The sequence below is a fragment of the Caretta caretta genome, chromosome 3, assembly GCF_965140235.1.
Source record: "Caretta caretta isolate rCarCar2 chromosome 3, rCarCar1.hap1, whole genome shotgun sequence".
NCBI classification, from domain to species: domain Eukaryota; kingdom Metazoa; phylum Chordata; order Testudines; family Cheloniidae; genus Caretta; species Caretta caretta.
This window is the reverse complement of record NC_134208.1, coordinates 140,998,773-141,017,600: the sequence shown is the minus strand read 5'-3', so window position 1 is coordinate 141,017,600 and position 18,828 is coordinate 140,998,773. Positions and strand designations below refer to the sequence as shown.

The 18,828-nt window shown below is 40.0% G+C and overlaps 1 protein-coding gene across 8 annotated transcripts in view; it reads right to left on the bottom strand.

Moving 5' to 3' along the window:
* SDCCAG8 (SHH signaling and ciliogenesis regulator SDCCAG8) overlaps positions 1-18,828 on the bottom strand; it is a 156,942-nt gene that overhangs the window by 64,470 nt on the left and 73,644 nt on the right. For 5 of the 8 annotated variants that reach the window (XM_048843714.2, XM_048843713.2, XM_048843718.2 and 2 more), the window contains 2 exons: positions 8,785-8,912; positions 4,360-4,468 (listed from right to left, as the gene is read on the bottom strand). The exons of 2 other annotated variants lie outside the window; for them this stretch is intronic. In XM_048843714.2, coding sequence (XP_048699671.1) covers positions 4,360-4,468; positions 8,785-8,912 — 237 coding nt within the window. The remainder of the gene's footprint in view (positions 1-4,359; positions 4,469-8,784; positions 8,913-18,828) is intronic. One more of the 8 variants, XM_075126954.1, reaches the window with a different exon arrangement.

Here is an 18,828-nt window from a genome sequence, read left to right as displayed (position 1 = left end):
TAGCTACTCTAATTTACATCACTGGCTACACCAGCCCCTGCAGAAGCCCAGAACTTGGACAGCAGAAAGATGGCTTATAATACACCACTTTGCAGTGCTGCCAACTCCCACAATTTTATCTCAAGTCTCTAGATATTTGGTGTTTTTCCTAGAGCGCCAAGATTCGTGTGATTATGTAAGAATCTCAGCCTTCATTTAAAACAAAGGGTAATTTCTATCCCGAACTGCTGTGAAAGTTTTGAAAACATAACCTAAGGGCACCCTAAAATTAAAAATCCAGGAGGCAAATAAATATTCAATTTTTTTTTAAACATAATTTTTAAGTCACTCCATTTTCGGAGGTCTGATTCATGATTTTCTTTTAAACACTTGGATTCAGTAAAAGTTCTTTTCCCCTACTTCCTTCTACACTGTGTCTTTTGCACTGTACTTCTTACAGCCACAGTACAGAATCAGAGCTTAGCTGTTTTATTCAACAATGTCTATTCTTACTCCTCAGAAAACCTGTCAATTTTATAGTATTACAATGACAAGTGCTATAAAGTAACATTTTTATTGACATAATTGGGATTGGGATAATTCTTCTTTAAGTGGATAGCATATCATCTTAATGATTTGGTTTTGAACACAGATTTCACATCCTGGTACCACTAGCTTGGGCAAGCTACTGCTGGTGTTGAGTGTAATGAGTGCAGTCTCTAAACAGAACATCAACCAAACATGCAGAAAAATAGTTCAATCGGGTGTATGTTCTTTACTTCAATTAAACTCACACAGTTGGACACCTACTGTTGCCAAACCAGTAATATAATTTATACATTATAGTCCAAACAGTAAAACTACACTAAAAGTCATTTAACAATATTTATAACACCATAAAATACAGTGTTAAAATATATGAACTGCAATATGTACCAAAATTGTAAAATTTGTTTCTCATCATCAGTGATTAAAACCAGGATCATTGCTCTAGCTTCAATACTCACAACCCTGGTGACAGATTAGAATTCAAATCTTAATGATCAATTTACAATTAACAAGATAGAAGTGAAACAAATTAAACCAACCATTATATATAACGAGACCCAATGGACTCCCATTGTTCCCCTTAATTACAAAACGCAAATCACAAATACACAATGGGCAGTGTTAAGCATCAATCCACAAGTCTAGGAACTCAGACAGTAACAATCAGAAAAAATGAACCAAACAACACAAAAAACCCTCCAAAGGACTACATTTTGATTTTTTTACACTTGCATGTGTATACTGTACCTTAATATACACTATCTTCTATGCAGCCTGAGGGGTGTATAATTCTGTCCTGAGATCTATCTAGCCCTAGGTAGGGGTTAGCTCACAATAAAAGGTTTTACCTAACAAAAAACATATTACAGTAATCATACAGGAACCATGTATGAAGTATAGTGAGGTAGGTACATAGCTGGAGGTAACATTTCATATAAATGCATTTGTAAAGCTTAAACTTAGTCTGCTTCTTCTAAATGTGCAAACATCTTATATAAGTCTATACTTCTATTGGATCTCTTATTGCAAAAGCTTAAGTGTTTTTACACACATTAATTAATATAGCATCATAGGACTCGTGTTAAGTATTATCCACATTTTACCAATGGGGAAACTGAGTCACGGAGGTTCCCAAGTAGCATGGCAAACAACATATCTAGGAAGAGAAATCATATGTTCTGATCCCAGACCTCTGCTCTAATCACTAGACTAGTCACTCTAATGTGCTGTGTAGAATCCAGGATTTTGGCAGTAACTGAAGCCTATGGTTTGGCCACTATTCCAGAATGCAGCAAAAGTGTCTTCCATTCAGACAAATAGGGCACACTGAATAAACTATATGATCAGAATCTGTTTTGAATAATATATATAGGCACCATATTATGAAATCTGCAAGAGAGGATGGGAAAGCCAATGGCACACTGGGCACTCTACACATTACTTCCTCTGGTCATTCAAATCACAACTGCTAAAATCATCTTTCTTGTCTGCAATTCTAACCTCATCTCACCAAATCCCTCTACTAGCTTCCCATATTTCAATCTTCTTGTCCTTACCTTCAAGACCCTTGACAATTCTGCCTCTCCCAACTTATCCATTCTTGTTTCTGGATTGAATCAAACCGCCATTCCCTCCATTCCAATTATGTCAGCCTCAACCCACCTCATTAATGATCTGGAGGATGGCGTGGACTGCACCCTCAGCAAGTTTGCAGATGACACTAAACTGGGAGGAGTGGTAGATACACTGGAGGGTAAAGATAGGATACAGAGGGACCTAGACAACTTAGAGGGTTGGATCAAAAGAAAACTGATGAGGTTCAACAAGGACAAGTGCAGAGTCCTCCACTTAGGACGGAAGAAACCCATGCACTGCTACAGACTAGAGACCAAGTGGTTAGGCAGCAGTTCTGCAGAAAAGGACCTCGGGGTTACAGTGGACAAGAAGCTGGATGAGAGTCAACAGTGCGCCCTTGTTGCCAAGAAGGCTAATGGCATTTTGGTCTGCATAAGTAGGAGCATTGCCAACAGATTAAGGGACATGATCATTCCCCTCTATTCCACATTGGTGAGGCCTCATCTGGAGTACTGTCTCCAGTTTTGGGTCCCACACTACAAGAAGGATGTGGAAAAATTGGAAAGAGTCCAGTGGAGGGCAACAAAAATTATTAGGGGGCTGGAGCACATGACTTATGAGGAGAGGCTGAGGGGACTGGGATTATTTAGGCTGCAGAAGAGAAGAATGAGGGGGGATTTGATAGCTGCTTTCAACTACCTGAAAGGGGGTTCCAAAAAGGATGGATCTAGACTGTTCTCAGTGGTAGCAGATGACAGAACAAGGAGTAATGGTTTCAAGTTGCAGTGGGGGAGGTTTAGGTTGGATATTAAGAAAAACTTTTTCACTAGGAGGGTTGTGAAAAACTGGAATGGGTTATCTAGGGAGGCGGTGGAATCTCCTTCCTTAGATATTTTTAAGGTCAGGCTTGACAAAGCCCTGGTTGAGATGATTTAGTAGGGGATTGGTCCTGCTTTGAGTAGGGGGTTGGACTAGATGACCTCCTGAGGTCCCTTCCAACCCTGGTATTTTATGATTCTACGTTATGTGAACAGGTGGAATAATTCCTATTTCAATTATTTTAAATTATTACTTTGCCTGCAGCCAATTATGGCTTCAAGTTTCACCAGCTCTCTGAATACTTCCTATTTTGTGAGTCTTCTTATGTTACTCTTACAATGCTGGACAATCTGAAAGGCAGATTGACTGGCAAAAGTGTTACTTGTTTACCTCCCGAGGAACCAGCATGACATTTGCAACAGGGGAGTCTCTTTTTAAACTGACCCATTTTACATTCCCTCCATTTTAATCCCTTCTCCAAATCCTTTGCTTACCAAATTCACTTTGGATGAAATTCACCCCATATGGAGAGTATGCATAAAGTCCACGCTCCACTCAATACTTACTTTGTCCTGCAAGTAAGATTTAATGGGGGATAGGCCTGTGAAGGCTCTCTGCAAAGAGGTGAGTTTCACTCTTTTGGAATACAAAATCAAATGGCTTATTTTATTTATATCACATAATCTCAATGCTAGAACCACAAAGTATCCCAATTCTTTGCAGAATAACCTTCTTCTAGCTTAAGGACATGTTATGAACAGGACATAACACTATACTGTATATGAACACTATACTGTATATGATATAGAGCAACTCAAACTCTTACTATTACTCAACTACTTTAGAGTCTAATTTTTTAGTTGTTCCACATGTAGAACCATTTACCTCAATGGTAATGCCACATGAATGGAGGCTATAGAATCAGACACTTACTGAGCAGCAATTTTCACAAGAGTTTGCGGAGAGGGAAGATGTGATGAAGATCCAGAACCACTAGCTAGTGTGTGCTACTGTAAACTAAATGACTTATTTAAAAAAATTTAAGTCATTTAACCCCAGATACTCAACAGAATTCAGCTTCTTCGTGTGACATATTTATTATTTTTAGCAAAATTTCAAACAACATTAGAATTGTAGCAAATTGACTTTTAAATTTATTAATTTTTATTTGAAGAATACTAATCCTAAGAAGAGTAGAATATGTGATTTCTCAGATCTGAATAGTCCAAGTAATTTAAATGGAAACATCATTTGAAAAGTGTAAAATTAGAAATACCCTGGGCAAAATCCCATCTTGGTTTCTCAAGTTGCAGATGTCATAACAGATTTGGAATAGGTGTGGATAACAGGTTTTAGAAGAAGAGAATAATAAATATAAATAAAAAAATACAGTAAGTCACTTTTAAGTAGCAAGGCTAGTGTAAAAATGACACCTACCTGTTTTTTTCTGTTACATGTTCCAGCTTCCTTGCCAGCGTACAACATTCCTCCTTTAATTTTGCTATGAATGTATTCTGGGAGGTCAGCAAAGAATCCAGTTCATTCACTAGAAATTATATTTTTATATTTATAAAATTAAGACTTGATAGAAAGATTTAAAATATTTTCTTATTCACCCCGCCCCTACTTTTTTAAAAATATGGTTTAAATTCCAGGCATTTGAACATGGGATAATGATCTAATCACAATTTACCAAAGAATGGCTAAACTTAAGAATTTCTGAAAAATCTAAGCCACTTCTTCCCCCAGACACCCACAAACATTTATTTCAACCTTTCCAGCAACTCTTCATTAGGGCATAATCTTGCAAGGTGCAGAGTGCCTTCTACTTCTCTTGACATCATAAATGGAGTGTGAGCATCACCTAACACTACCAGGCCTTTGAACAGTTGTCCTTACTGCCTCTTTCTGGTAGGATGACCAAGAAGTCTCATTCACAACGGACATGCAGGTAACTCAACAAAGAGGGTATCTGAGGTGATAATGGACCAAAGCCTTTTGTGACAAACTACCATAAATGTCATATTCATTCTTATTGGTTTTTCTTAAATTTGAGAATGTTATGTTCATGAGGGGCATCAGATTGGCAAACACTAGGCTTTGAAGTCCTCCATATACCCAGCAGGTACAGGATCAGGAGCAGTGGTGAGCTGAATCCGGTTCGCTGGAACTGGTTGTTAAATTTAGAAGCCCTTTTAGAACCAGTTGTCCCGTGACAACTGGTTCTGAAAGGGCTTCTAAATTTAACAACCGGCCAAAAGTGGCGCCTTAGGTGCCGACTCCATGGGTGCTCCAGGGCTGGAGCACCCATGGGGAAAATTTGGTGGGTGCAGAGCACCCACCGGCCGCTCCCCACCCTGCGCCTGGCCCCAGCTCACCTCCACTCCGCCTCCCTGGGCCTGAACGCACCGCCCTGCTCTGCTTCTCTGCCCTTCCGGCTTCCTACGAATCAGCTGTTCACGCAGGAAGCTGGGGAGGGCTGAGAAGCAGGCGGTGGCTTCACGCTCAGGCCCAGGGAGGCGGAGCAGAGGTGAGCTGGGGGTGGGGCGGGCGAGGAGGGCTGCCCACACAACAGCAGATAACCTGGGGGGCACGCAGGGGAACCGCTCCCTGCCCCAGCTCACCTCCGCCTCCTTCAGCCTGAGCGCGAAGCCTCCGCCTGCTTCTCAGCCCTCCCCAGCTTCCCACGCGAACTGCTGATTTGAGGGAAGCCGGGGGTGGGGGGAGGGGGCGTGAAGAAGCAGAGAGGGGTGGCGCGTTCAGGGGCGGAGGTGGAGCGGAGGTGAGCTGGGGCCGGGTGCGGGGTGGGGAGCTGCCGGTGGGGGCTATGCACCCACCAAATTTTCCCTGTGGGAGCTCCAGCCCCAGAGCACCCATGGAGACAGCGCCTAAAGCGCCACTTTTGATGTGATCAGTGGGGGGAGCGGCCGCGCCCCCTGTTCCCCCCCAGCTACGCTACCCCGCCCCTAGGAGCCAGAGGGACCTGCCGGATGTTTCCTGGGAGCCACCCCAGGTAAGCACCACCGGGACTCCCCACCTCTTCCCCCAGCAGGTCCCTCTGGCTCTTAGGGGTGTGGTGGGGTGGGGTGGGCACTCACTACAGTAGCTCACGAGACCTTCTGTCTAGTTCTGGGGGCAGTCAGGGGACAGGGGTGGATGGGCAGGGGTCCCGGGGTGGGGGTGGGGCATCAAGGAACGCGGGGGGTTGAATGGGGCAGGAGTCCGGGGCGGGAGGGGCGCGGGCCACGATCCCCTCGTGGGGTGAGGAGGGAACCGGTTGTTAAGATTTTGGCAGCTCATCACTAATCAGGAGTGATAATGTCCTTACTGGGCCCCCCAAGGTATCCTATCCATCTTTGCAGAAATCAGCTCATTTAGTTCTTAGTTTTTCCTATTGAGTCTGACAACCAGCATTTGACAAATATGAGGTCTATGTCCAGTGGGAACTGCACTTAGACCACCATTTTATATTGATTAGTTTCTGTTACTATTGACCTAAACTGGGCTAAAACGTCTTACCTAGAAATCAAAGGTCTTCAATATTCAAGTGAGAAGACCCTGTGTTCCCTAAATTTCTAGTCTTAAAATCATTCCTGAAACTGTAAATAATTTGTTTGTATTGTTACTAGATTCCTTCATATTTAATAAATGATAATGAAATACATTTTATACAATTATGACTAGAATATTGTACTTTCATCTGTACCCAACTTACAGTAGTAGTATACAACATCCCCTATAATACATAGATGCATAATACCGGAAATCTTTATGTACAAAATGACCATTTTTTCAACTCTTCCCACTCTTACTAGAGATATAAAGTTGACACATTCAATCTTGTTTCAATACACTCAAATTAAACAATAGGTTATGGACCAGAAGGGGCAAGAAAGTTAGTTTTCCTTAATTTGTGCCAAATTACAGCTGCCCATATGCAGCAGATGTGCTGGACAGAATGGGGAAAGTAGACAGAGAGCTCCTTTCCCTCTACCATCTCTGTGTAGAAGGCAGTCATAATGCAGCTGTTTGTACTCCCTTAACACTAAGCAAGGCCCACTAGTACCAGTGACAGTGCTGCAGGAGGCATGTCTGCATAGGACAGAGGGTGGATGTGGCCCCACCACGTACTGTACCACTTAGCACTGGCTGGGAAGGAATGCCAGGTACCTCTTTTCTAGAGGTGTTAAGAACATAACGTAAGAATGGCCATATTGGGTCAGACCAAAGGTCCATCCAGCCCAGTATCCTGTCTACCAACAGTGGCCAATGCCAGGTGCCCCAGAGGGTGTGAACCTAACAGGTAATGATCAAGTGATCTCTCTCCTGCCATCCATCTCCACCCTCTGACAAAAAGGGGCTAGGGACACCATTCCTTACCCATCCTGGCTAATAGCCACTAATGGACTTAACTGGATAAATTCATGGAGGTTCTCTTTTAAACCCTGTCATAGTCCTAGCCTTCATAACCTCCTCAGGCAAGGAGTTCCACAGGTTGACTGTGCACTGAGTGAAGAACTTGCTTTTATTTGTTTTAAACCTGCTGCCCATTAATTTCATTTGGTGGCCCCATGTTCTTATATTATAAGAACAAGTAAATAACTTTTCCTTATTCACTTTCTCCACACCACTCATGATTTTATATACCTCTATCATATCCCCCCTTAGTCTCCTCTTTTCCAAGCTGAAAAGTCCTAGCCTCTTTAATCTCTCCTCATATGGGACCCGTTCCAAACCCCTAATCATTTTAGTTGCCCTTTTCTGAACCTTTTCTAATGCCAGTTACAGGGGTAGCAGGCGAATGTTTTCTCCCCAGAAAAATGGTAAGCATCCTATTCTGCAAATTTATAGCATCCTCCTCCACCATCGTGTAGATGTTACAGATTTCCACCCATCCTAGCATTCCATAGGGTCTAAGAGCTATAATTTGAGCCTTTGTTAACAATGTAATTGGTTAAATATTAAATGTGGAGTTATCCTTATTTTGCCTAATGCCATTCATAAACATGGAGCATTACAATGGTAAAACGTTTTGACTGTAAACAAATGAAACTGCATATTCTGAAAGTCCCTTTCAGATTAAAGGTAAAAAGCTAGAGGTCAGCTAAGCCAATGTGATGAAGGATGTCCGCTTCCACCCAAGCTGTCAGCTATGGTCAATGACTTGTATTAGTAAATTTAAACTATAGTCGTGATAACTTGAAGAATGCAAAGGATTAAACATCCTTGTTCTAGACTGGGGGAAAAACATACCAATGCTAAAAATGTTTGAGGCTGCAAAGATTAAATAAAGGAACATATCAATTTGGAGCCAGTGAATTACATCCAGCTGCGACAGTGAATTAAGAACCGATTAATGGTTAAAGCTTTTCTCCAGTTTGGATGCTGAAGCAAACTCATTAAGCTTTTAGAGTAGCTATAATGTGTGTACTGTGGGAACTGTTCAATGCTATTCAGGAGACTTTAACTGTAAGCTCAGAGCATTTCCCGCAGAGCTTCTGATGCTATTTTCTTTATATAACATGTGTGCCTGAAAATCCAGCCAAAAACAAGCCCTTTGTTTTTCTACTTTGTTGTGGTCTCTCTCAGCTTTACGTTTCTTGAATACAGGTAAATAAACTCATAATCCAGATGGTGCAACAGATGTGAGAGCAGCACTCTGAAATCAACAGACAGTGGGCAATACTTTCCATTTTCTCTTTTAAACGCTAACTAATATGTAATTCGGAATCTCCGGTGTAGTTAGCATCTGCTCCCTTCGGCCAGCCAAAGGTTACAGGTGTTCCTGATGTCATTTCACAGTAAGGCATGGGCCTGGCTTGTGAATAAGTGCCCAGGCTCTAATCTTTTTCTACCACCTACCAGTTTTATCATGCTGGGCCTCCATTTGCTGCATCTTCTGTGTCAGCTCCTGCTCTCTTTGCTCCGCCTGAAGGGCTCGGGTCCTTGCTTCATTGCTAAGACTGTGCTGAATACTTTCTTTCTCCAGTCTATAAAAACAGAAATACAAAATATATACTACTCTACAGATGAGTCAAATGCCAAAATGGATAGTTCAACTGATAATTTAAAAAATTTGGTCTAGCTTTACACAACAAACATTTTCCCCACATGCACACTTGAAGTTGAACATGTCAACCTCTCTCTTTCAATGACAAACACACCCTAGTGGCTAGCAGAAAACGGTCAAAAGCATGACCTACTTTCTGAGTGAAAAAGGATTCCTTTTCCAGAGAATAATCCATGTATTCTTGGATTATACTTTATAATATTAAATGAATCCTCTACTATAAGAAAGCCTCCCTTTAGATCCAATTTGCCTTGTGCAGTTTATCTGTTCTCTCTTGTAACTGTTTATATTTCATCTAGTGATAAAGTTGAGGGGCCTGATCCTGAGATGAACTAAACTTCCAGTGAAATTAATGGGTGTTGAGTCAATGGCAACAGTTCCCACAGTGCTCACATTACAGCTATTCTAAAAGCTTAATGAGTTTGCTTAAGCATCCAAACAGGAGAAAAGCTTCCACCATTCATTTAAGATAACAGAAGATGAAGGTAGAGCCCTGTGGGTTTCAAAGACGCAAAATATTGTAACATGAAATAAAACAAAAAAAAACATGTAAAACAAAATAGAACAAAAAAATTTACCCTGCAGCAGCAGCTCCTGTCCTTTGGGCCTGGGCCTGGACCCTGCGACCTGGCACACAGGGTCACAGTTCCACTCAGGTTTGCCTCATAACCGATGGGAGGGGGAAATTTGAGTTGAGACCTGGTGTCCAGAGCAGGGAGACCTGGGGTCCAGAGCAGGGAGCTGGATCCAGCCCCTTGGCACAGAAGCTGCTGCTGTGGGACAGGATAGTTCTGCAGCCCCTCCCACAGAAGACAGACAGACAGACACACACACACACACACACACAGAGCCTGGGGGCCTGCACACATGTACACACACCCCCTACGGACAGGACCTGACTACTCCCTCCTGGGGTCAGGACCTGAGTGCTCCCACCTATCCAGGCCTCCCACACACACACTCCAAGAACAGGACCTGACCCAGCACTCCCCAGGGCTCACACACACATATTCCCAGGGTAGGACCCAACCCCTCCTTGTGGAGACAGGACCTGGCACACTTCCCTTCCCCCCCCCCCAAGGCCTCCCACTTAAACCCCCAGAGGCAGGACTCAACCCACCTGCCCCTGAGCAGCCCATCTCCCTAGGGGCAGGGCTCAATCCCTCCCACAATACAATAAAATACATAAAAAAATTATAAAAAATAAAGGCATCCAATAACTCACAGGAAACAGTTAACATATCACAGGGGACTGATCCTGTGCGTGTAAACATTTAGGGCTTATACAGTAAGGCTGTACGCAGGTGACTAATTGCCAGTCCCACTACTAAGGTCTGAAGACACAAGTTTGCTAGCAATTTACTTGACTGAATATACAAGATGTGGCAATCACTACAGAGTCAAAATAAATGTCAAGTAACTACATACCATGCAAACCTTTTCTTTGACACACATGCTGCAAAGACAGCACTGGTAACAAGGAAGGGAAAGATATGCATATATTAGATAATGGCCTGTGCTGCAAAGGTGTTTAGTTCTGCTATGAACCACTGCAAGGATTGGATCTAGAGTGAACCTAACCCAGAATTTGAGTATGCTCATGTATATGGGGGTCGATCCTAGGTTTAAAAAAAAAAAAAAAAATCTACAGTTCTGCTGTAACTACTTTAATTGGCTTAAGAATACCTTGAAAGTACAATTTAAGAAATTATTTTATTATTCTCAGTGATATTACTCATTGCATCGGGCTACAAAATAAGATGACAGTTCTGGGAATGGGTCACACAAGGATAGTGCCACACCTCATTTGGCTGCTGCACTTAACCTTTGGCTTTGTGCCTAAAAACCCATCTGAGATATTACAATATCTCAGCATGACATACACAATGTTACATCTCCTTGCTTACATTTATGCCAAAGCAATATAAATGGTGGGTGGGTTACATTACACTCTAATTCCTGGACCCAATGCTGCAATTTGACCTCAGACAAAACTCTCTTTGAAGGCAGTGGGAGCTTCGCCTGAGGTAGGATGGGACCTGATGTGACACAAAGACGACATGTTGGCCGATGGAAAAAAGAAGAAAAAAAAGAAAAAGAAAGGAAAGTTTGAAGAAAAACATGTTTTGTCATGGAAACATTACAGAATAAAATGTGCCTCATCATATCATTCACAATCCTTGTTTTCTTTAAATCATATTAAACTAGATTGTGCCTCATCTTGGGCCAGGCACAGACACAGTATCAGTTCTCATGTTTCTGGCATGGATCAAGGAAGGCCAACGCTGACAGTAGCATGAAACTTGTGAAGAGGGTACACATGCCTCTTCGACATAATGGCGAGCAGGGGTGGGTAAGGACACTCAGGCTTGTGGTCCTCCATTACCCCTGGAAGGACTGTGCCTCTCTTTCATGCACAATGGGTAAAATTTTCAAAAGCGCTTAGGTTACTTAGGGCAGGTCTACACTACAGCCAGGATCGACGCTCTGAGATCGATCCACTGGCGGTCGATTTAGTGGGTCCAGTAAAGACCTGCCAAATCGACTGCAGATCGCTCTCTAGTCAACCGCTATACTTTACCCCCGATGAGAAGAGTAAGGTAAGTTGACAGGAGATGTTCTCCCGTCGACCCCCCGCGGTGTAGATCTCGCGGTAACTCGATCTAAGGTACATCGACTCCAGCTACGTTACTCATGTAGCTGGAGTTGCGTAGCATAGGTCGACTTACCGCCGTAGTGTAGACATAGCCTCAGGCTCCTACGTCCCATTTTCTAAAGTGACACAGGTACTTAAGAAATCTACTTCCCACTGACTTTCAAGAACACTTAAGTTCCTAACTGCCTAGTCACTTTTGAAAATTACACCAAATATCTCTATGAGCAGCTGCCAGTACACAGACCCATCTTGTCCATTGTACTTTACATCACTTCAGTAGTACAATCTTAGTAAGGACTTGAATTTAAAAGACGTTCCTGAACTGTCTTGTCATCCGTAACCAAAATAACATTAAGAGCAACGAGCCTAAGGAAAAAAACTGAAAATCAAAGAGCATCCTTTGTCTTGCTCACACACAATAGGAGAAAAATTAAAGGCTGAGCCTAATGCTAGTAAAAATGAAATCTCATTGCATTTATTTATTTTAATCTTGATGGACAAGCCTTAAAATAATCAAGAAACTCTACTACATTTATCAATGTCTGACACCGAAATTAGACCTAAAGCCATTGTAATGTAATAAGGGATCAAAATTAGAAAGTCCTCTGAAGGGTAAAATAAAGATTTTTTTAATAACAAAACACAGCCTTTTTCTTCTTTAATAATACACCACCTACCTCTTACACAATGCTTTTTATCTATAGATCCCAAATCACTTTGCAAAGGAGACAAGAATCGGTATCCCCATTTTACAGATGGGGAAACTTAGGTATAGAGACATGAAACAAATCTTAACTACTCTTTTCAAATCAGAAATATTTTCTGTTTATGCATTTCAGCATTTCCTGGGAATTGGACTGTTACCAGAGGAGGGGAGAGATTTAAGGAACTGTGGTCAGATCATGTAGGTGTTCTATGCTTTTACCACAATAATTACCAGGAACACTAGTTTTGTTTTTTGATTTTTTTAAATCAGATTTTGTTTCAAACAAAAGTATATATTTAAATTTGACTACTCATAGGAACGAAGACTTGCACGATGAGCTTTTCAGTTCTCACAGTCACCAAAATGTGTACCACATGGGGCATGAGGAAACAGAAAACCTTTGACATGAAGGATTCTCAAATATTTTCAGAATGTGGCTCACATTTTAATGCAGATTGTCTCATGGGCCTTTTATCTTCCCAATGAAAGTCCCATAGACCACTTTTCCTCCCATTCACAATAATATAGACAACTCCCTGGCAATTATCGCATTTGGTTACACAGAAGCAAATATATTCACAAGGTATTTTAATGCATTTTAGCAGCTGGAAATAGGGAGGAAGAACAGCATACAACCAGCTAGTTTTCTGTGAACCACCAGCATGTGCTCCACACACCACAGTTTGGGAATTTTTGTTCTAAAGCCAGATAATGGTATGAACATAGCCCAGCCATATGGGTAGCAAACAAATTGTGATTAGGAGATTGCAATCCATATTCATAATTTGAAAAAGTTTGTATTTGCTGGTCTAACTGTATAATGTTCCTGCAGTCACTCTGTACACAGAATTCCCACTGTACTCAAGGGGAATTCTGCACGAAACTAACAGCAGCATCAAATCATTTCAAAGCACTAGAAATTAAATATTAAGAAAAAAATCCTGTATTGGATGTAGTCTATGAGCTAACAGGCCTTGTTTGTCTCAAAACATGTATTATTCCACATACAGAATAATTAAATATGGGACAAACCTAAACACCTTTCACTTCAAAGGCAAAGCACACTTCTTTGACCATGCCTTTTTTAACGTGAACACATAGCAGCATGTACATTAAAAAACAAAACAAAATAAAAATTCCTAAACAGAATCCTACAAAAAGAAGACCCTTTGCTGCACACAATATTCTCTCCCTGGGGAGAAGAGGAGAGAGATACTAATCACATAACTTAATCCACTACCTGAAGGCTCTCAACTACTACGTTGATGAGGGCAGTAGAAGGAGCTATATAAAAAAGTTTGACAGAATTTCCTACAAGTTCTCTGGTCCATCCTTCACTAATCCATTTTCAGATTACAGCTATGTTGCAAGTAGAAGGGCAAGCATGCAGCTTCTTCACAACTTCTTCTGATACTAAGGCCTTGGGAATTAGGGTTTCAAAAATTAAAAGGAAATTACCATGCACGAGGAAGGCATTCACCCAAGGCACGGGACTTAATTTGTTTCCTCTGTTAATCTAAAAACCCTAAAATCACTTTCAAATCGGTCATCCCATTCCATTCTGCTTAATACCATTCAGTTATTTTTAATGATGACCACATCGATCCACAGTTACCACACAGTGTTAGCTTAGATCCCTCAGTATTTCTCTGTTTAGAATAGAAAATATCTGTGCGATGCCAGATACCACTGTGTTGTAACTAGGTAAAACTAAATTTCAGTGATGACCACTATACTTATACAAAGTAGGAAATGTTTAGCATAAAATACAGGTATTACATCTATTTTTTAAATTAACAGAACTCTAGAAGGGGAAAAAAGACCAACGCATGTGTATGGGTACTAGAACTGTATAAAATTACCAACTCATAAAAGCCATTACCACCAGATCATTATTTCAAACCTCATCGGGTTCTGAAAGATTGCCCTTCATGGCAGTTACATCCTGGGTTGCTCTCTTTCTCTCTCTTTCTCTGTCAGTTGCTGGGAGCAAATTGGCCATGGACTCTCTACAGTTGGTTGCAAGGTGTTCTCAGAGGGCACGTGCTTCTGGAACTGTCTCCAGCCAGCAGACTGTGTTTGATGAACTTCCAGACAGTTTAAGATTTACTTATTTGGTCAAATGTTTCACTGATCTGCGGATATATATGGATTAATTTATGAGGTGCTTTTCAGCAATTGTGTCATTGATAGAGTGCAAATGGCTGTAATCCAGAGCATTTATGCTTAGAGGTTATTTTATAAAATTATTCTGTTTATTGATGTATAGCAAACAGGTGTTTTAGTAAGGGGGTACTGACATAGCTTTCTATAACAATAAATACCTGATTCTGAGCTCACACCAATGAGAATCAGGAGTAATTCCAGTGAAGTCAATGAAATTACACTCGTCTAAAACTGGTGTGGGATTACATTCAGTACCTAAATAAGGTATTCCAGTTGCTGCTCTATTTTAAATGTGTTTCAGACTCATTTAAAAAGTTCAAATACAGTGTAAAAATTGCCTTTAGAATGATATAAAATGGAACAAAATTTCTTAACCAGAAGTATTAAAGTGTCTTTCTCCCAAGATGACAGTACTTCTCAGAAACCTTACAAAGCCAAGAAAACCTTATTCAGAGCAATCCGAGTTAAATTTTGACGAATTTCCAAATTTAGGCAACTGATTATCCGCAAGCAACCTGACATATTATCCTACAATCACTTTCTCACATTAAAGCAAACAATACAACCATTACTAAAAAAGCGTAGGACAGTACGGTGTGCTTAGTACATTAGAATTCAGCTAGTGTCACCTTTTTTATAATAAAATCCTATATTTTATAATAAAATCCTATATTTGGGGGGAGTTTCAACTTGGCTTTTATAATTCAGCCAAAGCTGAAAGTTCATACATAATTTCACAGCTCACTGACAAACTTTATTTCACAGACTCTTATATTTATGCAATATAGACCTAACTAAAGATATACTATTAGCCAAAATTATTGTACCAAAATTAAAACTAAGCTTATGGCTTTAAAATATTTTTTGTATTTGTCCAAATGTAAATCATTTAATGGGAAGTTAGATAATTTGAAGGTTTGGTAAAATGGAACACAATCCTATAATGTCCAGGTCACCTTTTAAAATCCAGCTTGAGTCATTTGTGGAAAGAAGATATTATACTAGAACAGCTGTGGTATTAAATGAGTTTGAGGTCTTACTAACTTCCTACTACAGTGGTTTTCAACCTGTGGTTTGCAGATCCCTGGGGGTCCACAGACTATGTGTAACAGCTTCAGCAAAAGTTTGTTGTTACCATAGGCTGTGGTTTTCAACTTGTGGTCTGCAGACTATGTCTAAGATTTCCAAAGAGGTCCACAACTCTATTCGAAATTTTGTTAGGAGTCCGCAAACGAAAAAAAAGTTGAAAGTTGCTGTCCTAATAGATAGTTGTACACATTACAACAATTGAACAGTTAGCATCAACTGGAAACTTTAGTAATGTTCTCAGAGAGTTGAAGTATTCTATGGACATAGAACCTGAATCATCCTTTCATCCATACAGGAGCTCCCTAAAGGTCAGGTTTTAGGCACATCAAATGGGCAGTGAGAAGAAGCCTTAACATATGCGACTAGGGCAGTCCCAGTCCTGTCTATAGATTTCAGTCAACAGAGTTTTTTGAAGTACTAGATTCACTTATAAAATAAAAACTGAAACAACCCCTCCGTAATTAAATGTAAAAGCTTTTATCTGTAAACAATTCGTCCATAATATGATCTCTCTCTCTCTTTTGGCATTTCCTTCCCAAAATTTTAATATTGAAAATTGGCTGCCATGCACAGAACATTTCTACTTTTTATTTGGATTTTTAATACATCAATGCACAATTATTTAAATATTCTTCAATTAATTGCTCTCCTTTTGAGTGGTTTATAATATTTTCAGATCAATAATCAGTATTTACAGTAGGTCATCAAATACTTTTATAGGGGCAAAATTCTGGTAAAAATGTAGTTGGTAGCATGCCTTGCAAGACAATTTAATTTTAGACTGCATCTTTCATATAAATTTCCCAACATACAGTAATGGACAACGTTGTAAAATGGTGCAGGAAGAGGCCAGGAGAGCGGGTAGAACACCGTATTAGGAATGGTGTAAAGATTTGATAAACTTGCTGGTATCGGAACTAACCAACAGCATATTGGTTACAGACAGTTTGGAACAAGTGGGTTATGTGAAGTATTAAAATATAGACCCAATAATTCTTGCATGCCTTCTATTTTGAAGGGATTTTCCCCCATCCCGCAACTTGTCTTTATTTTTTTAAATACATATATGCACGAAAACACATTCTATTGTAAGGCAATTATGAGCAAGCAAGTCAAAGACTTTTACAAAATGGTTAAATGCTGAAGTGTTTGATTACTACAGAACCCATTTACTGCATGTGCACTCCAGTACTATCTACATAACAACTATCTCCATCTACAACATTAAAACAAGTTTTGAGAGGCTTTTTCTTGACATGTGATGGTTTGTGAGGTTGGTGCTGGTGCTTTTTCTGACTTCTCACTGATGTTACTTTGGGACAGACCTTAGGTGAATAACTTCTGGCTGCGGTTATTCAAAGGCCGGATCCAGCAAGATGCCAATTGTTCTCAACTACCATTAAAGTCAAGAGGAACAGAACGGGCTCAGCACCTCACAAGATCAAATCCATGAGCAGAAATGGAGTGGCGTGACAGGACAAAGTAATAAGGATAATACTATCATTTGAGGGAGGAGAATATTTTATTCTTCTGGGCTGGGATAAGTCAAAATCCTTCTCTTGTCCTGAAATAAGTTAGCAAATAAAACAGCAAACCGGCATTAAAGATGTCACCAAAAACAATAAAAGTGGAGAAGTGCAAGGATTTTTCATCCCAACAGTAGATGAAGGATCTGTTATGTGTTGCAAGACTTAGGCACGCTGCCACCCCAGTGTGACGAGTTAAGAATGGAAATCTAGCCCCATCGTTCTATATTTTCTTGCTCTGGTTAGTTTGTGGCACAACCTTAACATTATTCTGTAATAATAACTTTTGTGTGCAGTAAATATTACAAATAATGGACAGGCAATATCTAGGTCAAGCATTTTTTTTTTTAAAAATCAGATTTCAAATATCTATACTTTATCCTGTGAAGACCAAGGTATAACGTATTTCAATAGCAACTTTCAAACTAAACTCACAAATTAGTACCATTATGCTAAGTGCTAGATATCCCACTGTGCAGTTTTGCTTTGTGAATTTTTACCTTCTTCCATGCACACTTTTAGCCACTGATTGCACAGCCTTTCAGTGTTTTCTGCCTTTTCCTTTAAATAAACTGGCTCTGGCTCCTTCCATCTGGTTCCCCTTCCGTCAGCAACCCTGCACCTGTTCACACCTCCTCTCCTGTTGGATTCCACTGAACATTTCCTCCTCTGCCAGGGCTATTCTGGCACTCGCAACCTTTCTGTCATTCAATCCATCTGTCAGAAGTGAACTTTGTTTACTGCAAGCTTCTGCTTTCTTCTTCAAGAAGCAAAGCCCCTCAAGGTCATTGTCAAATGAACTGTCGGTATGGATTTAAATCTACTTCTCCTAACCAGCAGAATAAGAAGCTCTGTACAGTAATGTATTTGTGAAAATTACTTTTGGGTATAGGAAGACAATAATGTGGAGGTAAAATATGAGACTATTTTAACAATTATGTTCAGTCCAATAACTAATATGTCTTTCTTTATACATGTCTATTTTTTAACCCACAAAAATTGGTACAATGCTTTAAATATTTTCTAGTTATACAAAAGACAAAATAGTAAAGGCTTAATAAATAGAAGATTTACAATTAAACCAAAATACCAAATTCTATCTTAAAAGATAATCTGTGCTGTAGAGCATAAAAATGTGAGGCAAAAGTATTTACTAAAACTGAGTTAGGGAGAAGGGAACAACAGGATAAGAAAGTTCAAAATCAAATTATTTTCAATATCCACATCAATTGTTATTATTACTTTAAATGTATAGTACCATTGTTTCCTTGAAAATAATTGTTCTTTTAAGGTTTTATGTAGAGATGTTAAAATACAGCACTTTTACAAATAATTGTTTGTTAAACTGAAGGCTGAAAACAATTTTCTCACTTTCTATCCTTGTGCAATATGCATATCCATCTCTCTATCACAATACTGTCTGTACATAAAATTAGAATAAATTAAAAAAAAATTGGGGTCAGGACAGAGATAATCATCATACTGTCCACAGGATCTATTATGTGTAGCGATTAATGCACTCATCCCTCGTTTCATAAATAGATTCTGATAACCACATACTACTGAATTATTAACTAGTCTCTTAGATTGTTTCATTCTTCTAGAATACAAAATATCCTTCAATTTCACAACATGTAATTCAGGTGTCCTTTAAGAAACAGAAAATTCACTCAACAAAAAGAAAAACTGTGCC